This window comes from Gavialis gangeticus, unplaced genomic scaffold (assembly GCF_001723915.1).
Source record: "Gavialis gangeticus isolate Ggan-Ray unplaced genomic scaffold, GavGan_comp1, whole genome shotgun sequence".
NCBI lineage: Eukaryota > Metazoa > Chordata > Crocodylia > Gavialidae > Gavialis > Gavialis gangeticus.
In genome coordinates this window covers 36,305,961-36,326,789 of record NW_017728996.1, presented here as the reverse complement: position 1 = coordinate 36,326,789, position 20,829 = coordinate 36,305,961, and the positions used below count along the sequence as shown (strand labels likewise).

General features: G+C 38.7%; 1 protein-coding gene across 2 annotated transcripts in view; it reads left to right on the top strand.

Annotated features, from left to right (window-relative positions):
- Positions 1-20,829, top strand: part of THSD4 (thrombospondin type 1 domain containing 4) — an 853,555-nt gene that overhangs the window by 620,883 nt on the left and 211,843 nt on the right. For both annotated transcript variants that reach the window (XM_019504324.1, XM_019504325.1), the window contains one exon: positions 9,108-9,312. In XM_019504324.1, the coding sequence (XP_019359869.1) occupies positions 9,108-9,312 (205 nt within the window). The remainder of the gene's footprint in view (positions 1-9,107; positions 9,313-20,829) is intronic.

Here is a 20,829-nt window from a genome sequence, read left to right as displayed (position 1 = left end):
ATATGTTTTGGAGAGAGATTTGAGTTTCTAGGGCAAAACTATATGAAAAAAATTTTTAAAACATTTAAAATGTGCCCTTCCCCCCACCCCTTGTCTTATTATTTTCCTCTTTCATTCTTCTCAGAGAGGCCAAATATTTTTTCAGGGTATGTGTAGAAATATATTTTTCTATTTGTTTTCAGGAAACTTCTAGAACTTGAGTAGGAGAAGAAATATCAACAGAAGCAGTTAATTTCCCTTAAAGTTGCAATGGAAATCTTCAGTCTTCTAGGACATCTTCCAGTTAAGCTGGACAGATAACTATGGGAACAAATAGTGGGCCATTGTTATATAATGCTAAGGGGAAACAGAACCATCAAGAGATTAGCACAGATTTGCTGTTAATTGCCAGCAGGATGAGAAAACTGATATGGTGCTGTCAGAAAACCTAAAAGACATTTAAATTTGTGCTAATTATGATAAACTTCAAAAGACTAGAAGCATATCTAGAGCGTCATGCAAGTGCTACATAACGGGGGTGTCTACACGAGACACTAATTGCATAGTAGCCAACTAATACTGCACAGTAGCAATCACAGCATGGACAGTGTTAATATGCTACTGTGCAGTATTATCAGACTAATGCCAGTAGTGTCACTTAAAAGATATACGGCAGCACTACTGTGCAGTACCTCTGCACTCTGGTTGCTGCCCATTTATTTAGTACTTGCTTATATAAGTACTCACTGCTCGGTAGTGTCTCATGTAGACATGCCCATGGAGCACTAAACTACTGTGCATATTCCTGCCAAGGTACTAACCAATAATCAATCATACAGTTTTGGAGAATGGTAGAAAAGGGATTTATAATTTTGAGCAAGGGGAAAGACAGAGGAATACCTAGGAATCTTAATTTGCATATTGAATCTGTGACAGAATTTGATATACATAAAACCAAGAAAAAAATCTGAAGTAGGCTGATTAAGCAGCAAATGCAAAATCTAGCAAACACATGTCATTGCTATTCCATTTGCAGTTTGTGTTACAAGTTAGTTATTTTGCTTAGAAAAATAGATTTTAGATAGTCCATAATGTATTTGAAAATGACTTGTAAATATTATTTTCAAAATATTGCAGTTTAATGACTACATCAGGTAGACAAGGACACATCAGTGTGTATCTAAGGTTTCTGTAACATAAGTTTATTGGTTTCCCAGTTTACTAATGGTCACCGTGATTCTTCTTATATTTGTGGCTTACATATAAGCCACTTACCTGGGACTGTCTTGAAGATGGAGCTTGCCTTGTGAAGCATTGTTACAAATAAAAAAAATAACAGTTGCAAAAAAACAGCAATAAAAATAACATGTCCTGGGAAAAACAGTTCAAGACAAACTCCAGCCTCCAGTTCAGTGGGCCAAGCAATGCCACAAGACAGTAAGCATGAGGTATCTTACAGAGTGGAAGCAAGTACTCCAACTGGCATAGATCTGCCCTTCAAAGACCCAAGAGACAGCAAAAAATATAGTCAATGTTAGCAGTGAAAAAGACCATGTTTATCTGAATTACGTAGCATGTAACCTTAAAACAGTTACATACTTGCAGGTCATTTTCTTCTTGTTTATTTCTTCTGCATAATTTAATGGCAAGCATTCGAAATGATGATTTCAACCCCGGTCAGTCTTTTACTTTTTTCCCCTCTGTCTTGGCTTGATTAGCAGTGTGCTTTTTATGCAAAATGCCATGTGTATAAGATTTAAAGCATGGGTGAAAAACAGCCAGATTCTCATTAAGTAAAGTCTGAGCTATTTAATGATATCATATTTAATAATCTCATTGATATTTAAATAATAACCATCTAATTAGAACCTGTTTGTCCAAACTGCTTTAATGAGAAGCTAAATATGAATTTTGAAAAAATGCCAAAAGAATCCCAGCATGTGTATTTACATTATACATTACCACAAGTCCTGCTGCACTTATTACTTGGGTCATTTGTTTGAGGTAAAATTTATTCAGAGAAGTCTCTTGCAGACCTGTATTATTGCTATTTTTAGGGTTTTTTTAGGCTATTCATCAGTTAGTAAGGCTGGACGGGCCCATTTTGATCAACATACCTACCATAAGCCATAGGTTTTCACTAGGTAATTATTGCTTCAATTCTGCACCTGGCTGCTTTAGAGAATGTCTTTGAAAAAGCCATTCTGTCTTGATTTAGAGATGCTAAGTGACAGAGAATCAACTACATACCTAGCTTAATTAGCTTAATTCTCCTCGCTATCTTATTTCTGGGCTGGACTGGTCTAGTTTCATGCTCCAACTGCTGGATCTTGATATGCTGTCTCCCTGAAGTCCTGGCCTCTGTGCCTGCGAGCTGTGAGCCTTCGTACCAGTTGCACTGCTTTTTCTTGTGGCAGTTTTTTTGACACTGGGATGTTCTAATGTTAAACTTTGGTGCTGTGCTGAATTTGCAGTGCGGCAAACAGTTGCACATGCACTGCATGTGGCTTGCAGCAACTCAAATCAGTTGCATGTGCACACCCATCTGGGCATTCCCGTCACCTCTTTGAAAAAGCCATTCTGTCTTGATTTAGAGATGTTAAGTGACAGAGAATCCACATCCCTAGGTTAATTAGGTTAATGCTCCTCACTTCTTTTATTTGATATCTCCAAGGATTATGCAATATGTCTCTTAGCTGGTACATTGCACGGAGAACTCATCTTATCTGTCAGAACTCCTAAGTCCCTTTCAGAGTTATTGCTTTCCAAAGTACAGCCTGCTGTCTTGTGTGACTTTCAAGACCTTACATTTGGCTGTACTAAAACACTTGCTGTTTTCTGTATGCGCCGGAATCATCATTCAATATTACAACCGAGTTTTAAGTGCTGCATTTTTTTTTCAGACTCGTTTGTTTACCTTATATCCATCAGCCTTACCAGCCAAACTACAGCAATAGTTGGTGTAAGGATAAGTCAGTTGTCATGTACATTAAAACAAAGTGACACCCCCCACGTACATTGCCAAGGTAACTCCCCTTGGTATGACATTGACCTCTTCTTTGCTGGCTGAATTACTTATGATGGTATGCTGATAGTCAGCATTTGGACCTTTTGGCAGAGACTCAGAATTTTTTCAATTCCATCCAAGTATAACTTGCAACAACCTGCCTTGTTCTACAGACTGCTAACCACTGGGATGTACGACCTCCAAATTAGTTGTGTATTACAGCTATTCAACTAATCATCTAACTAAAATATTGGTAATTGAAAAGTGTATTTAACACATTATAAGTTATAATAGTTCCTTTCATCATTCATAATCTTATACAGCTAGAGCAGTGAAGGCAAACTGTTGTCACTTTGTATTATTTATACCGCTGTACCAATGCAAGGTGTAGTTATTTAGTACATTCATTTAACACTGAAATAGGAACATCTGCTTTCCATTTCAAGAATCAGCACTTCATCTCTTTAAATGCCTGGCACAAACCCCATTCCCTTATATATACATCCCCTAAATCCCTGTGAAGTCCACCACTGAATATTTCATCCAGATTGCCCCTTGTTTCTCTCAGGGGATTTCATTTAAATTAATTTTGGCACAGGATTTGGTATAATTCTTGAATACTGTCTTTAGTCCTAACCTGTAACTTATAAAGTTTTTTGAAACATATTGCAAAAATTATTGGAAAATACTAAAAATGTCTGGCTTGTAATGCAATTAAAATAGAGACAAAAATAATTCTTTTGAACAAAAGCATAATATAAGAAAAATTATTTAAAGTGGCAGAGGTTCACTATCCCTTTCCATTTGAGCACAAGAACTGCAGCAAAGACCATGCCTATGTTTAACCAAGTTTGTTAAATAAAGGTAAAATGCTTATAGCACAGGCAAGGCTCACTTTTCTTTGTATCTGCTCACTACTCTGCTGTTTATGATCCTAAACTGGTTAAAGGGATATTTAAATTATGAATGGAATGTGGTGTGAAATTTGACTCAAAGATTGACTTTTCTTTTTGGAAATGGCAGACAGCTCAAGTATCTGTTAAATTATCAGAAATGATCCTGAATTTTTTGTTATGCAATGTGTAAATGGCCATTAAAATAGAGATCAGTGCAGTTTACACTAACTACAAAGCCCCTCGTAAACTGCTAGAAAAATGTGAGGAGACTTTTGGTCTACACAGCAAAAGCTGTGCAATCCAGAAATACCCAGGCTAGCTGAAGTATAGCTGTGTTAACAGTGTTCCACACAGGCCCTGTGTTAGGCCTGCTGAGAAGCAATGTACTAACATGGTGATACGGATATTTAGAGATATTTGGGTTTCTTTAATGGCAAATGACACAGCAAAATTATATGTCTTAAGTTTTTGTAATCGTAATTTTAAAACAAAGTGTTAGAAAAGTTTATATCTTTATAGCTCAGGATGGCCACTAGGGGTATGCGAAATGGGCCGTATTAGATTTGGATTTGGATTTGGATTTGGCGTGAATTGGGTGACAATGATTTGATTCATTGATTCAGATCACTGTCCCGATTCGATTTGGCTGAATCCGAAGCTGAAGATTCTATGCTGATTCGGAGAATTAGTGATTCGGCCACAGACGCAGCTTTAACTGTTTTTTCTACATACCTTGATGTACCAGGTGCAGCTTGGGAATGCTGCAGTGCTTGGGCAGATGGAGTATACCACAGGAGGGCGGACGAGGTGGGGGGGGTGCCTGCGCATGCTCAGTGGTGGACCCAGAAGTGGACCAGAAGTAGTAACAGTCCACTTCTGGGACCATTGCGGAATGTGTGGTGGACTTTCCCCCTTGTCGCTCCTCTGGCTCAGTGATCAGATGCAGGGGGACCCCTGGTGCCCCCCCCCAGACCACGGAGGCACCAGTTTACAAGCCAGGGGGTGTGGGGAGGGTCCCCTGTGTGCTCTGTGGTAGACCTGGTAGTGAACTGCAGGTGCTTTTGGTCCACTTCCAGGTCCACCACTGAGTGCACTGTGGACCCCCCTACACTCCTGTGTACACATCTGCCCCACCATCTCAGCATTCATGAGCCACCTCATACCTTGAGGTATGTAGAAAAAACTTTTAAAGTTGTGTCTATGTCCAAATTGAATCTCTTGAGGGTTCCAATTCAATTCAGAGAGATTAAAGGGTCTCCTGATTTGATTTGGATTTGGACGCCAAATCTCCACCAATTTGAATCAGTGACTGAAGCGTCGCACAGCCCTAATGGGTGCTTTCACTGTGTAATAAGCAGCAAAAGAACATTTGCTACCATACATTTGAATTAGTTGTTTCATTGCTTGCCCCAACCAGTCTTTCAGACTTTGTCTTTAGGTCACCCTGCAGAATAGCCAATGCAGGTAGCTTCTGCAATTTATGCCACTGACTACTCCCATCAACTTTGTACCACTGAGACCCACAATCAGAAATTTAGAAAGCAAGAGGCACTGAGTTTGTGCAGTGTTTTTAAACTCCCTGTCTTGCTTTTTTTCTTACACATGTGCATGGGTGCTTATGCAGAGACCTTTAGACATTAATTTAGCAAAAACCTTAAGCATATTTTTGAAGGTGTTAATATTCATTCTTGTGTAGTACAACAAGCCATTTAATACTTTTGCATTTATCATGGACTGTTGTTCCGCCTGCACTCTTCTAACCGGCTTAGCTCCACCAGAACCACTGCTACCATTCCAAATCCCAGAGTGGCTTCAAACAGCTGCCTTTAAAATAAGAAACCAGAAATCAAATTGGCAGCAAGATGTTTCCTTTTCTCCCCCCAAATTACTCTGGCCGAAGGCCCAGGATAGATTATATTTTTAGTCCTGGACGAATCACAAGTGTCACATCTAATATCTCATGACCCATCAATGCGAAAAATAGATATTTTATACTGTTAGAAAGGGGAGATTCCCATTTACCCAGTGGGACACAAACCTTGCTATACTGTTATTTATGCCATGTATGAGAATATTAGATCATACAATACTTTTATATGCATGGCTGAATTATAATAAGTAATTTCAGAGGTTTTCCAAAATGCATTAGCTATAATTTGTCTTTTCCTCCTGAGCTTTGTGCATTACTCATGTACAAAAGCACCTGCATTCACAAGCAGAGTAATACGAGTACTAGTGCCAATAAAAAAATGTAAGTCTCTAAGCATTTCTAAAATACTCTTTAAATTTTATTTTACATACAAATTACTGTTACTGTATGCTGTCCACCAAAAAGTTTATCAGAATTCATTGGCTTTAACCTTTCTAATTCATTTCCGTATGGGCACTACAGCTGTACCAAGCACATGATGATAAAACCTACTTCATTATGCATTTTCATTTTTAGATTATCATTATTTTCAATAATGCATTTTTAAAATTTTCCCTGTGCATCCTGCAATTAAAAAATAGCAGTAAACAATTTTTACTGCTATATTTTCTGACAAAAGTATGCTTAGATTCCTTTTAACACACTGTTTGAAACATATTGGCCCCAGTGAAGCTATGGAGAATAGTACTATGTTTGATTTTTCCTATTGGTATTGTAGCAACAAACAAATACAAAGTGGGTGCATCTACACGTGCAATTAATGTGACGTGATAAACTCTGGTACAGGTCACACTGGTGAAAATGCTGCTGGGCTCAGCATCTATATGTGTGCCCAGGACTTCAGCACTTTGGGCCAGGGCAGAACAGCCCTGGGCTGGTGAGTGGTCTGGGGGTGTCAGCTCTGGGCTCCGGGTGGCAGCATTGGACAGCGGAGGGGCTGGCTGGGGCACAAACAGCTAAAGTGCAATGTTAGGCTGCAGGAGTTGCACTTTAGCACCCTTGTGCTCCAGCCAGTCCCTATCACTGTGTACATGTGCATTTTGTTGGAGTAACTTACTCCTATAAGATAGTACTGTCCCCAACTAATTCATTTACTATGCTGACTATCCCTGATTAATTAATTTACTGTGCCCTGTCCACCATAGGATTTAGTGTCCTACAGTGAAGTAAATTACTCTGCCATACAATAATACTGTTCCTAAGTTAATTTACTGCACCCTAATACCAGCACACATGTAGACTGTGATGCTTTACAGTGGAGCTAATTAGTCAACTAAAATGAACATGTAGATGCACCCAAGTGACTTGGATACTTGTTTCTGTACCAAAACAACCAAATTCAGGCTGATTTTTGTGCTCTTATTGATGCTGGAAATGCTGCTCATATTTTATAGTACCCAGCAGTAATACTGTTTCAGATTTGTTTGGTGGCTGGAGGAGAACACGGGCTGTTTTGCTTGCTAGAATGAAGAAAACCATACTAATTCTTATAAGAAAAATACTACTGCTGAAGACCACTAAACTTTTATGCAAACAGCATGCATTGTATATTCAATCATACTTCAAGGGAATGCCTTTATAAGCTGACACACACTGTTGGAACACTCTGTGAATATCACAGGATAACATAAAAGGATGTTAATCCCCACATTTCTTTTCAGATGACTTTCTAGTGGGAAAAGAATAAAGTCTCTCAACAAAATGCCCTAAATAGAGAAAATTCCAGCTTTCAATCAGTTATCTGTAGAAATGGCGAAGGAGTCTTAAATTTAGAACACATCATTCTTTAGTTTGCTGTAGGCATGTCTGAAATTTCATTGTGTGATTTGATGTAGTAGCACTTAGTGGTAAATCCTGTTTATCCACAGGCATTATGTTATTAGCAAATAAAATAAATTTTCAGTAAATGACAGATATGAAATCCATATATGATCTCCTAAAGCAGCACACTTTGCAATGAAAATAAAAGATGTTAAAGCAAATATTTCCAGTAACACACTCTCATTAGAATGACACGATAATTTGTTCAGGTTAGAATTGATTGGTGCAATAGCTTTTTAGGTTATTTCTGCACTGCACACATGGGCTTGGGACCTTCTTTCACCTTCTTCCTCATGATGATGACAAATAGGCATCAAACCTCCCATGATGCCAGCAGCACTGAGTTAGATGGTTTTATTTGTGTTCTTTGGATAATCATTAAAAAATGTTCAGTATTAAATATTTTTATTGGAACCAAGGAGAACTTGCCCTGTGGTTTAGAACAGTTTTCACAGCAAGGGACAAACATTAGTTTTTGGCATCAGAAAGAAATATAATGATGCCAGTGCTCCTGACAGTGCTCTTTGTTATGGGTTACTGGTATCAGAAAAGAAAGGGCTTCCTTATCCTTTATATTTAGCTGCTCTTTTGCAGAAAAGACTTTATTGAACAGGCATTAACCAGCTTTTGCAGGTGGTATTGCACATTCTATTTAATAGAGTGGAAGAGTGCCCTTGTCGAAATTAAACTGATACTCCAATGAAAAGGCTGGTGGGAATCTGTTTCACTGTAATATTTATTCATAATGTATCATATCTATCAAGGCAGGATAGATGTTATAAATTATAGAATAATTTTAAAAAGATATATAGAGAACATAAGCTTTTTTAAACTCTGGCTCACTTGACCAGATGTTGTGAAAGTACAGAACAGAGCCATGTATAAAGTCGAGTGAGTGATTTGAATGCAGAAGATGGGAAGGATGGAGGGAGAGTAAGGTGGGGGGAAGAAAAAAAAGGAGAGGGGACAGTGCTGGGAGATGCATGCAAGCAAAGATCCCCTAGGAGTGAAGGGGTTGCAATAACTAATCCAGGTAATGGGATAAGAATCTGGACTCCCTACATTTCCCTACAATAGTGGGGAGCAACCTTTATACCAGTAGTGCCACGAATTAGCTCCCCACCCTGTCTGAGTGCCGCTCTCATCTCTTTCCTCTGTCTGATCTGCTGCTCTGCTTTTCCCTTCCTGACCTATTCTCTTTGGCTGATCTGCTGTTCTCCTTTTCTGCTATCAGCCTTGTCTTCCTGACCTTCTCCTCTAGCCACATGTCAGACAGAGGCTGCTCGTGCCATTTGTGGAACACGTGTCACAGAGCAGCCACCCTTGGACTACAGAAAGGTCTTAAATTGAATTGCTTAAGTCTTTTGGTCTGTGAAAGTCATATGAGACAGTTCTATATTGATTCATTCTCTGAAGCAATTCATGAGGCAATATTTGTAAGGTCTGAAAAAAGTTACCTCTTTAATTTTTTCAGAGCATTGGCTGTGATGACTATCTGGGCTCAGACAAAGTGGTGGACAAATGTGGAATATGTGGAGGGGATAACACAGCTTGCAAGGTTGTGTCTGGAGTTTTCAAGCATACTCTAACAAATCTCGGCTACCACAAAATAGTAGAAATTCCTGAAGGTGCTACTAAAATCAACATCACTGAGATGTCAAAGAGCAACAACTACCTGGGTAAGTTATATTTCATTATCAGTAAAGCATGTTATATGCATTGGCTGGAGGTTTGCCTCAGCCTTTGCCCCAGCCTTGTGCCCTCTTAGAAATGTGGAATGGATTCAGTCAAATTGCAGACTTAAAATCTTAAGTTGGAAAGGTCCTTGATCACAGGTAGTAAATGCTTAAAGTACATCAAGAATGGGAGGTGCTGGAATGCTGTACTCAGAATACAGGATCATTTGGATGGTAAATGAAATTGCTTTAAAAAATAATGTGGATTAAATGAATTCAAGAGGAGATCTATTGTCAGAGCACAACAGTGCCCTGCATTTGTGTTGGTGAAGAACTTTCTGCCAATATATTTTTGCCTTGTTCACCCAGTGAGCTTCTCTACTCATGGTATGACCTCACATATAGTTATCCATGGGTGAAGTGCCACTTAAAGACCTGCTTTTTTTTTTCCAGGTAGCTGAGAGTGAACCTACTTGTCATATATTTATATATCGCAATGTATTAGTCCCTTTACCCCAAACTCTCCTCACCTGTCAGTTTTTAGATCATGAGTCTGCCCTGAGTGCTGCCATAAACAAATAATAACGGAGATCCATATGCCGGTTTCTTCATTCTCATTTTCCTTTACGCTCTCTCATCACTCCAGGTGCATCAGAAGCTTCATGTTACAGTATTTCATTTGACTTGCCAATTCTCTGAGCACTGCCACTTTCCATTTAGCTCCTCAGCCCCTGCTTAACTATCAGTGAAAAAGGAAACATTTATTATCCACATTGACTATCTTTGTTTTTTCTACTTTTCCATTACTCTTACTTTTTTGACTGGCTAGTTGCTGTCAAGGGGTGCTAAAGTATTAGACTCCTTTTACAGACATCTGTCTGCAGTCAGGAGTACTTTGTATGGCTGCAGATTGCATATTGTAATTTATTTAATTACATTTCATAATCTGACTAAAAATGTAAGTCTTCTGAGCAATACAGGAAAAAAAACTATAGGATGTATAACTTCTACAACAAATATATACTTAGTGATTCTGTCTCTGGCTGCTTTCCCAATCCATGATTTTCTGGTGAGCTGTATGTAAGAGAATGGTACCTTCCAATGCTAAGGTCTGTTTAGAAGAAAATGTGGGAATTGGACATCGAATAAGTGAAAGCGTGCTAGGCAAGCCAGTGAAAATCATTACATCAGAAATGCATCAAACAGTGAAATGAAAGATATTTTTTCTTTCAGATGTCAGCATCTGAAAATGGCTAAGAAAAATACCTTTAATACTAGTGAAATGTGCTGGGCCACATGGCCATTTTTGGAATAGGCAGAGCAGAAAAATAGTAACATTTTGCTTAAAAATACTTGGGACTGTTAGCATCCATGGGAAAGCAGCAAGCTTTCTGTTTCCCATGCTTTTTCTCAGCCCTAAAGCTCCCACTGTTTTGTTTGTGCCAGCACCCTGGTTGTATTTTTTAACTGTCACATATGGTTCATTTTAAAGTTGATGGTATAGATTTTAGATTGCTAAATTCACCAAATTAATTTCCCATATATTGAAGTTTCCTGAGGCTCTGATTCCATCCACCAGGCCATCAAACATCTCTGCTTAGTCCACTAGGCATTACAAACTTGCTGCTTTCATGACTGCTGTCAGTTTATCATCATCAAACAGATCATCTTTTAAACAAGATCAAGCTACAGTGGCAAAAGCAGCATCTAGAAGAATATAACACCGCAGCTGAAGAACTGTTTATCGACCATTGATTGTGAAGTGAAAAAGGGGGAGGACCAGCTGAGGGCACACATTTCTTAGTGGGCTGTGAATAACAAATTTCCTACGGCCAGCTCTAAGCATTTCAGCAGGCTTGAATAATGAACTATAACCCTTAATCTCACTATCTCTGAAACTCTGGGCTGTTTGAAATCCAAATAAGACCTGATATATTTAAGAGGAGAAAAACAAATCTGGCACTTGAACGTGCCAGAGTTTTCACATATTTATCTAATTAAAAGTACTTATGCATTTTCTTAAGTCTATCTTAAAATACTTAATAGGTGTAACTTTATACACTTAAGTGCTTTGCTGAATTGCTTTGCTTAATTGCTTACATTTAAGTGCTTTGGGTTCCAGTTCTGCTATATTTGCTCATGCTAGTGTGCTAATATAAGTACAATCCCACTGGAGTAAGCAGGGCAGCTTAAGGCGTTGTTATGCCTTACTTTGTAAACTGCACAAATGCTGATCAGTGTTAGAGTGCTAGCTTGAGTTTGGAGCAGTCACACCTTTCAGTCCTCCAGCCTCTTCTGGCTTGCAGTAAGAATCCCCCCCTCCCCGCACCTTCTTCCCCCCTTGTCCCTCAGGCTTCCCCCAGTCACCCTCTTCCCCAACCTGCTTCTAGCCGTCTGTGCTGTCTGTCTCAGGGGAGCTTGAAGAGAAGGGTTAACCTGCCTGCCCAGCTGCCACTGTGGGGCTACTGCTCTTCTCAGGGCTCAGCCCATCCAGAGACCAGCAGCCAGGCAGGCAGGTTAACCCTTCCCTGGGTGCTCCCTTAGGAACGCAGTTGGGACAGCCACAAGTAAGCAGGAGGAGGCGGGGGGGCAGTGAATGGGGTATGGGGTCCTGGGGAGGGCAAGGGGAGGGGCAGCGGGCCTGATCTGGGCCATCAGGGGACAGGTGGAGTGTTTACACTAAGATGTAGCCCAATATCTACACCTTAGTGTAACATGAGCTGGGTAGCAGGGATCAGAGAGAATCCCACCCTAGAGTGGTGCAACTTCGAGCTGTCTAATGAGTGCTTAAAACTAGTTAATGGGCATTTTTACACATGCAAGTGCCTGGTGCTGCAATGCTTGAAGTTGTATAAGCGGTGAAATGCACATCAGCGCAAAGAAAATGGTGACAGTACACTTTTGAACTAAAATACTTTGGAGGTGCTTTAGTTTAAAAGCTCACCACCACCATTTTCTCTGCTCTGATGCTCATTTCGGCACCTATGCAATTGCAAGTGGCACAGCACGGTGCGTGTCAGCTCCTGTGCAGAGCAGACTCGATTAATCGAGTCTGCTCTGAAGTGGTGGATCTCTAGCATGTCCAAGAACTAAAAGGTACATGGACAAACACCCAATGTATGGACAATCCAGGTGTTAAGAGCTCCAGGTGCCACCCAAAATTGCTGTGTAACGAGGCCATTACTAATGGATGAAAGTCCCATTGATGTAAAGGGGACAAAGATAGGGCCTTATGTTTTTGTCAATAAGCCTACAAGTTTCACTGGATTTCTCTATGCATTGGCTCAGGGTCATTGGAAACATTCGCCAACTTCACCAAATTTCCTGGGAATCTAACGTAAGTGTTCAGTGTGCCACAAAATGTGAGACTCATTGGAGCTGCATGTCATTTCATGAAATATTTTTTCCGCAGCTCCAAATTTACATTTCTGTGTTTTACAATTTTGTTGACAATTAAGGAAAATATATTCTCATGGTACAATATTTCTAGTTTGACTAAATGGAGAAAATGAAGGAGAGATTGTTTCTTTGAGATTTCAGATAAGATATTTGACCAAAGAGATTCAAATTGAGGTAAATTCACAGAACCTTCTAAATCTTGACTATGTCTAGAATTGGATATGTGAACCTTTAGCCGTTCACCAGACACTGCCTATTACCATTGTCTTTACTGAAATACAGAGCTAAAGGCTTAGTAACCGAAGAGTGTGTTGAGCAGAGTGGCTTTCCTGGAGATATTAATGTGGTGATAACTTAGTTCCTTCTAGTTATAGGTATAGGGCTCATGTCAATTTGTTCAAGCTAACATCTACATGAAGGAAAGTGTGATTAGGGGATAGTGAGATATATATTTCTTGTTCTTTGCAACAATAATAAACTTTGTCTCTAGAATAAAACCATACTGTTCTGAATAGGGTTTGCAGTGTTTCCAGAATACATGACATTACCCAGGTATTCAGACAATTGCGATTAAAAGAAGGCACACAGCAAATACCATCAGATCAGCACAGAGTGGTTCATAGATTATTTAAATGCAGATATCTCATATGTCTCTATATTTGACATTTTAGAAGAATCACCAGTTTCACTGTATTCATTGACAGTATTTTTAGCGTTTCCAGGTTTCCACTAACATTACTCAAGTGGCATTGAATTTTATTTATGTAGCTTTCAAACATTGTTAATGCACTGAGAAATATTATAATTTCCAGATGGTGTTCCTTTTATTTTCATTCAGGTAGTGTTCCATTGTTTGTCAGTTTTAATTACAAAACCTTTAACCTTTCCATTCTTTATTGCCATTCAGGTAAACCTAGAGCGCATGACAAAATAGATGCTGTCTATTCTAGAACTTGAATCCTCCCTAAATAGTCTGTACTTCATTTGGGTTTGGGAAATGAGTAGCAAATTTTACTTAAACGAAATTATAAATCATGATAAATGTATTTGTTAGTCTGTTTCTTTGCTTTAGCTTTAGCTTTCACAATTTGAAATCAAGTAAAACCTACTTACCTTTGCTTTAAGATTAAATTGTGCAGTCTTGAGCTCTACAAAAATGACTATAATAATAATGGGCTTTTCTGTCAGACCTTTGGGGCAACAAAGGAACTATCCCTACACAGATCCTTCATCTGGAAGAGCTGTTCTCTTACGTTCCCAGTTTTTTAAATCCCAATTTTAAGCATCCATTGGTCACATTTTTTGATCCATTGAAATGGGAATTTTGCCATTGACTTAAATGGGAACAGGATTTGTTGGTTTTAGACTTGTCCAGCAAAACAGACTGATTGAATATAAATATTTTCATATATTTGGGATTTAGATTTAGAGTAAATAAGTAATTTAAAAACTACATCATGTCAGCCTAACAGTATTATCCTGAAAGTGGCTATTTTGCCAGATGGGTCTTAAAACCTAATTTGAAAGAGTGGATGTGATATTGTTATCCATTTTCTCAACAAATAGGCATGTTAAGGGGAAAAATGTGGATTAAATATGAAAAACGTGGCTAAATAAAATCAGTTAAAATATAATAATAAAAAATATAATAGTGATAAAAATCGTGTGAGATGGTCTGATTATGTGGGTAATCTAATAACTTTAGAGGCAGCTCCAATGGTCAGATAACCTTAACATAATTCTGCACATGCAGTACCAAATGGAGTTTTGCCCATTTTAGCCTTTTATAGAAAGAATCCTGGGGAGATGAGAGGTTGCGCAATTACTTAACCCCCTGGGGTGTCTACTTCAGAGATAGTTGATATGAGATTTAATCCATTAGGTGTTGTAAAGCCCATCTTTGCTGTTGTTAAGTGAAGAGTTAAGCGAAACAATGAAATGAATGCCACTATTTAACTCATTTTCAGTAAGGGCATTTTGCCTTCCCTTCCACGCACCAAACATACAATATCTGTAGTTAAAATAATCCAAAAATATGTACACGTATGCATGCGTGCGTGTGTGTTAAAACAACAAAGTTCAGAAGATTTAGCTCTTGTCCTTTTGAACCAGATATTTTGTTTAGCATGTCTGAATGTTTAAGTGGATTTAAGGAATTTATGCTGTGAAAATGAGATTGGATGAAGCTAAAGAGACTAAGAGCAGATTCTGTGGAAAATATTTTCATATCCCTTGCAGCAGAGAGAACATTTCAAACATAATGTCTCCTGATGAAACATTGTCAGCAGCTCTTGCGCTTAAAATAACATCTTAAAGCCAATGTAGTGATTCTGTTCTACAGCGAAAAAGTAATTTATGTTTTTTTCCAACTATTGACAGAGGATGTTGAAAATAAGCATTGCTAGAGGCACACCTATGTCAGATGCAGTCATCTACAATTTCATGATAATCTGTTTTATCTAATTGCTTATTTTGATTAGTATTAATTCAGAAAAGCAATATATTTAAAATCAGAATCTGGAGGGTGGAGTTTTTGGATTCTGGTGTTGAGGATTGTACATGGATTACACAAACCAAGGTTATAAGATTGTTGTGCACAAGAACAAGTAATGCATAGCTGGTGATATACAGAAAAGGTACAGTGCGGATGGTTTTAAAATGATGGGATTAGAAATAGGATGAATGAGTGGTTTGAGTTGACAGAGCTAGGACTGTTGGTAATGGAAATGAAGTAAATCAGTACTGGGATATGGCATGCTTCTAGGCATTAAAGGCTTGACTGAATTCTCACAGAAGTGAATGCAAATATGACCATTGACTTTATAGGGGAAGATTTGATTACAGGCATGGCTCAAAAGGTTAACTTGAAACAAGTTTTAAATTCTTTTTAATTTCTATTTTTCATTGCCATTAAGCCCTCTGGTCTGGTCAGAAACATCTTTCTAGATATCAGATTCACCCAAAGAACCTTGTTTTTCTTAGGGTGTGATACTACTTACACTTCGTCTTATGCCAGAGGAGGAGAAATTATTTTCCTAATTTTAATGTGTGCGGGGGGATCTCTTTATAGTAAACTCTTATTCAATGGAACTGCTTTTAGTGCTGCTCAGTGATGATCTAAGCTTGTTAGTAAGAACCATAGGTCAAGTACTAATGAGTCCTTCACTTCCATTCAAAAAAGAAAAAATCCTGGAAAGCTTTAATTGTCTATCACATGGATAACAAATTTCAAAATGCTGCTATTAGCCATAGACCGTGGGACTTTTTGATGGTTGGAGATCTCCTACTACTTGTATGGATATGTATGTCAGCATATGCATCAAAAACAAGTGTCTGTAAAGTGTATTTGCATTTCCCTAGTACTCCTCTGTACCTCAAAATGCATTCTGTCTGCTAATCCATCTGCATTGAAATGGCCTTTTCTTGCCCACAGAATGAAGAGAATTGGCTTAAAAGCCTCACAGAAAATGAGGAGGAAAAATGACACAGAGGCTAAGCATAGAAAGGTCAGATCAAAAGAGGAGTTTCTGACAAAATTGAGCATGAGAATACAGGCAGTTCGAATCACAGCCTCTGTGTAGCACTAACTCTGGCATTTTCTATAATATCATTAAAATGTGCCTGTCCATCGTAAATAGTACAGGGATGAGTGTTTAGATGCTACTACTATATTGTAAGCAGTGGACCATGTACCCATAAAATATTATTTTTAAGGAGGAAGACTTTTTTGGCAAAAAGGGAAGGACAAAATAAACATTTCTAGGAAAGCAGTTATGTTAATGTGAGTTGGTAATTCTTGATTTTTTATTTTTTTGGTTATTGGACTTGGTTTTGAATGTTCTGCCTAAGCAAACTTTTAGCTTTAGCATAGCTAAATAAAAGGAACTGTTTATTCATGGCATGTCTTTTGAACAAGGCTTATTTATTTATTTGTTATTTGTAGGTAATAGATGCCTGATATATTTCTCTTCCAATATAAACTTTTCTGAGAGAAAAATTAAAATAATCTCTTTTTTTCATTTTATGCATGCTCATGAAGCATATCAGGTGTTCGCACCTGCTAGTGGAAAGGGTGGAATTTCTAAACTGTTTTAACAGACTGCTGCAACCTATAAACAGCTACTGACTTGAATCGCACATTATTTTATGGTAGTTGGTTGACCTGACTGTTCATAGTAAATTGAAAACTATCTCTGTTGGTCTAATTCAGGCAAACATCAAATTTCTTCCTTTTCTAACAGTTGTATTAGTTCAGTTTCTTCCCAATTCTTAAAAGTTTTCTGATTCCATGGAATATGTTATGCTCTGGACATGATCTGCTAAATTTAATTGAGAATTCAGACAGAAAATAATCGAGCATTTTAACTTATACAAAAACTTAGCAATTGTAGTGTTTGGGTTCAATTTGCTTAAGTATTCAGGAGTTCTAGGGTTATATTATATTCTCAGTTACAGTTACATCTGGTAAAAATCTAATGACTGTTAGAGACTTACTCCAAGTTAACATTATTTTAAGTGAGAGCAGAATGTTGCCTTAGATGCTAATGAATACCCTGTGTTCACTACCCTGACCACTTGGGTCTGCAATTTTGGATGGACGATTCACAAAAACTGTCTTTCTGAAAGACTTCAACTTCAGATGCTAACTAGAAATGCTGAAAAAGCAGACTTTTTTTGTTGCAGCTTGTTGGAACAAATGGTTAGAGTTGAAAATGGAGTATTAATTAGAAGAAAAAAATTACATCAATGTTTGCTTTACTAGTAGGTGTCAATTTTTCTGAGGGCTAGAATATGGCCAGAAAAAAATAATTGGATTTTAGAGGTATAAAACTTAGGAACTCCTAACTTTACAGCAGGCATGTCTACACATGCAATTAATGCTATATGGGTTTACTGCGCAGTAAACCCACCCTGGGCAGGTGTCTACACATGCAGCCATTTGGAAGCAGCTTTGCTCCTAATGGCACTAGCCTACTCCCAGCCTCCTCTGGCCCTGTGCCACCCCCGCAGCACCCAGGAAGAGCTGGAGGCTCTGGCCACAGCTGCCTGGGGCCAGGGGCTCCTGTTGCCAGAACCTGTGCAGTCAGTTCATCTACTGCATGGTAAAGTGTCTCCTGTAGATGCACCCAGTGAGGAGGAAATGGCACACTTTCATTTTGTTTGCAAGTATGTATCTGTGGATATATACAAGCATCAAAGTGCTTTGGCCACAGGATGAGACAAAATTATTGAATGGATTCTTCTTATAGTTAAAGAAAAATGTATGAAACAGCATTTCAGTATGTTGCTAATCCAGGGAACAAAGACGAATAGAAATAGGCTTTTTGAGGACATACTCAGAGTACCCCACTCAACTGTAACATTTTTTAAAATTCAGAATACTGCTTTAATGTAAGAAAATGTTGATTATGCAGATCCCGTCTCAACTGGCTTAATACATGTTTTATATTTACTTCTTTAAATTTGCTCATCCTGTAGGATGGAGACCGCATATCTGTGTGTTGAGAGAGACAAATATAGTTTAAGGATGTAGAGTTTATTATTACAGCTATATTTGTAATGAACTGAGAGATACCAGAATGTGCAGGGAACCCCCCTCCCCCCCCTCTTCCTCAATTGCTGTTTTGAGAGAGAAATTTACAATACAGTTTGATCTTCACTGTGTTAGCAAAAAAACTAATCGGAAGGGGGTGTTATTTTTATAGTATGGGTGTTAATATAATTATTGTTAGCTCACTTTAACACGTTTTGTTTAATTTATATACACAGGCTTCAGACTTAGAATGGGTTATATTTAATAAATCAAAAATAAAATGATTTATTAATTAATTCTGGCAAAACTCCTTGTTCATTTTGGTAGTGATAAATTGTTCAGTGACCTTCTTCTGCTGTCTGTGGAGTTTTACTGAACCTGGGCCTGAAAATCTGGTCTTATTTTGGACCTCCAACTGTAATTCTTTAATAGCTATGTTAGCAATTGAAAAAGGCCTTCGACTATTCAGAGGATGATATTTTTATGTGCTGGAATCAGACCTGGCAGATGCTCTTGTTACCATCTGTCTGATAGTCAGTCTTGCATGTTTTGTAATAATGTCTGTTTTAATACAGCCAGTCAGGCTGCCAAGTTGCATTTGATGGATATAAGGTAATGGCAAGCAGGAGCGAGATTCTCTGATTTAGACTTTGATGCGACAGAAATGTTGGCAGCATATTTTGTCAGGAATCTTGGGGTCATTGTGAGCTCGGAGCTTTCCTTGGATAACATACTCCTGTTACTACAGGTTTGGTTTTTCCCCTTCTAAAGGAACATAGCTAGGATAAGGCACTGGTGGTCTGTAGTGTTGTGGAAAAATCTTGGTCCCATATTTCATGCAGTTCAAACTGGTTATTGGCAGTGCTGTTTTACACAAGTCTTCCCTCTGCTACTACTGATATTTCAAACCCAGAATGTAGTTGCAAGACTTCCTTTACAGATGGTATTTCTAGGTAACGGAATTATTCAGATTAGGTCCTATAGTCGCTCTCATGCGCAAACAGCGGTAATCAGCAATTTTTTACATGCTGGTCCGTTTAGGTTGGGACTGGGGGAGGCCTTGTGAATTTACATTAAGTAACACCACTTCCGAGAGCTAGAAAGCCAGGGGAAATGTTGGAGCCTGTGGATGTCCAACAGCCTTTATGAAGATTGTCCTTTATGTTTATAAGACCTGAATTCAGTGTTCTGTACCACCAGGGGTGTGACCAACTGGTTATAATGAACCAGTTCTCTGTAATGTTTATAATTAACCCTTCTCTATTTAAAACATTTTTGAAGGTAGATATGATAGTATTTGCTAGTTTAAAATTAGAAACAAAAAGGAGCAAGTAATTTAGTGTATCTTACTTTACATAAAGCAGATTTAGAGATGAGACCATCCAGAAGTCTGTGCTAACATTCCCGAATGTGGGAAAATTTAGAGGTAGAGCCTGACTTCAAGACCTGATGCCATTTCTGTGAAAGTCAATATACCAACTCAAATTGATCTCTTTGCACATTGGATTATCTTCTTAGGGGCTCATCCTATTGTTAAGGGCAATGGGAATGCAAATGAATCAAGGAGAATGAAGTAGCCATGCTCTTCCTAAATTTGCTTATGGAACAATAAAAATGTTTACAAAGCAGGAAAGTACATTACAATGAAGGAGAAATATTCAAGTTTCTGCGCCAGTTTTTAAGTAGCTAATACTTCTTCCTGGGATATGTATTAGAAAACTACATTTTCCCCTCTTCCATGTCTTTCTAATGGTTATGCTTCTAATTTATATCTTTGTCCTTTGAATAGTTTCATACTGATTTCCTGCAGAGAAACATCCCTAAATAAACATTTGGCTTTTTATAGCCAGCTTGTAGTTCTTGCCTGGGTGAGTTGCTTGTTAGCCCCTTTAAGTAGTTTTTGGGTCAAATGCAACTGTGCTGTTAATGTGTACAACTCACTGAACTGAAGTTGAACAACAATTTCACGCAGTGATTCCCAGTAACTTGTGGTTGACCTAGAAAACATCTATGTATTATTCTGTGCTGAACAAGTATTTTGTATTTACTAATTTTGCCTAAAAAATTACATTTTGGGCACTTCCTAGATTCTTGTTTTATTTTTATAGGTTCCAAGGTGACTTTCTCCTATTTGGCAAATGGGCAACTAATACACAGTGAGCTGTATGACACTGGGTGCATCTGCACTTGCAATTAATGCACCAGAATTTTCTGCGAAGAAAATTCAGGCTCATTAAGGCACTCCTAGGCACACATCTACATGTGCGACTGTCAGGATCAAATTTGCTCCCACTGGGAGCAGTTCAGTTTAGAGCTGCTCCTTCCCCCTTGCCCTGCCCTGCTTTGTCCCCTTGCTGCAGCCAGGAGAGCTTCAGGCTCTCCTGGATGCCAACCCCAGGCTGGCATGGGGCATAGGGGTCAGGCCTGGGCTCCAGGGAGCTGGGGGAGTTGTCTGGGAGCCAGCTGCCTGGAGCTCAGGATCAAAGCACTAGCTGCAGGCAATGCCCTATGCCTGAGCATGGGGAGAAGCAGTTCCAGGACTGGGAGGGGAGACATGGGGGAGGGGAAGCAGTGCTGGGGGGGGAGAT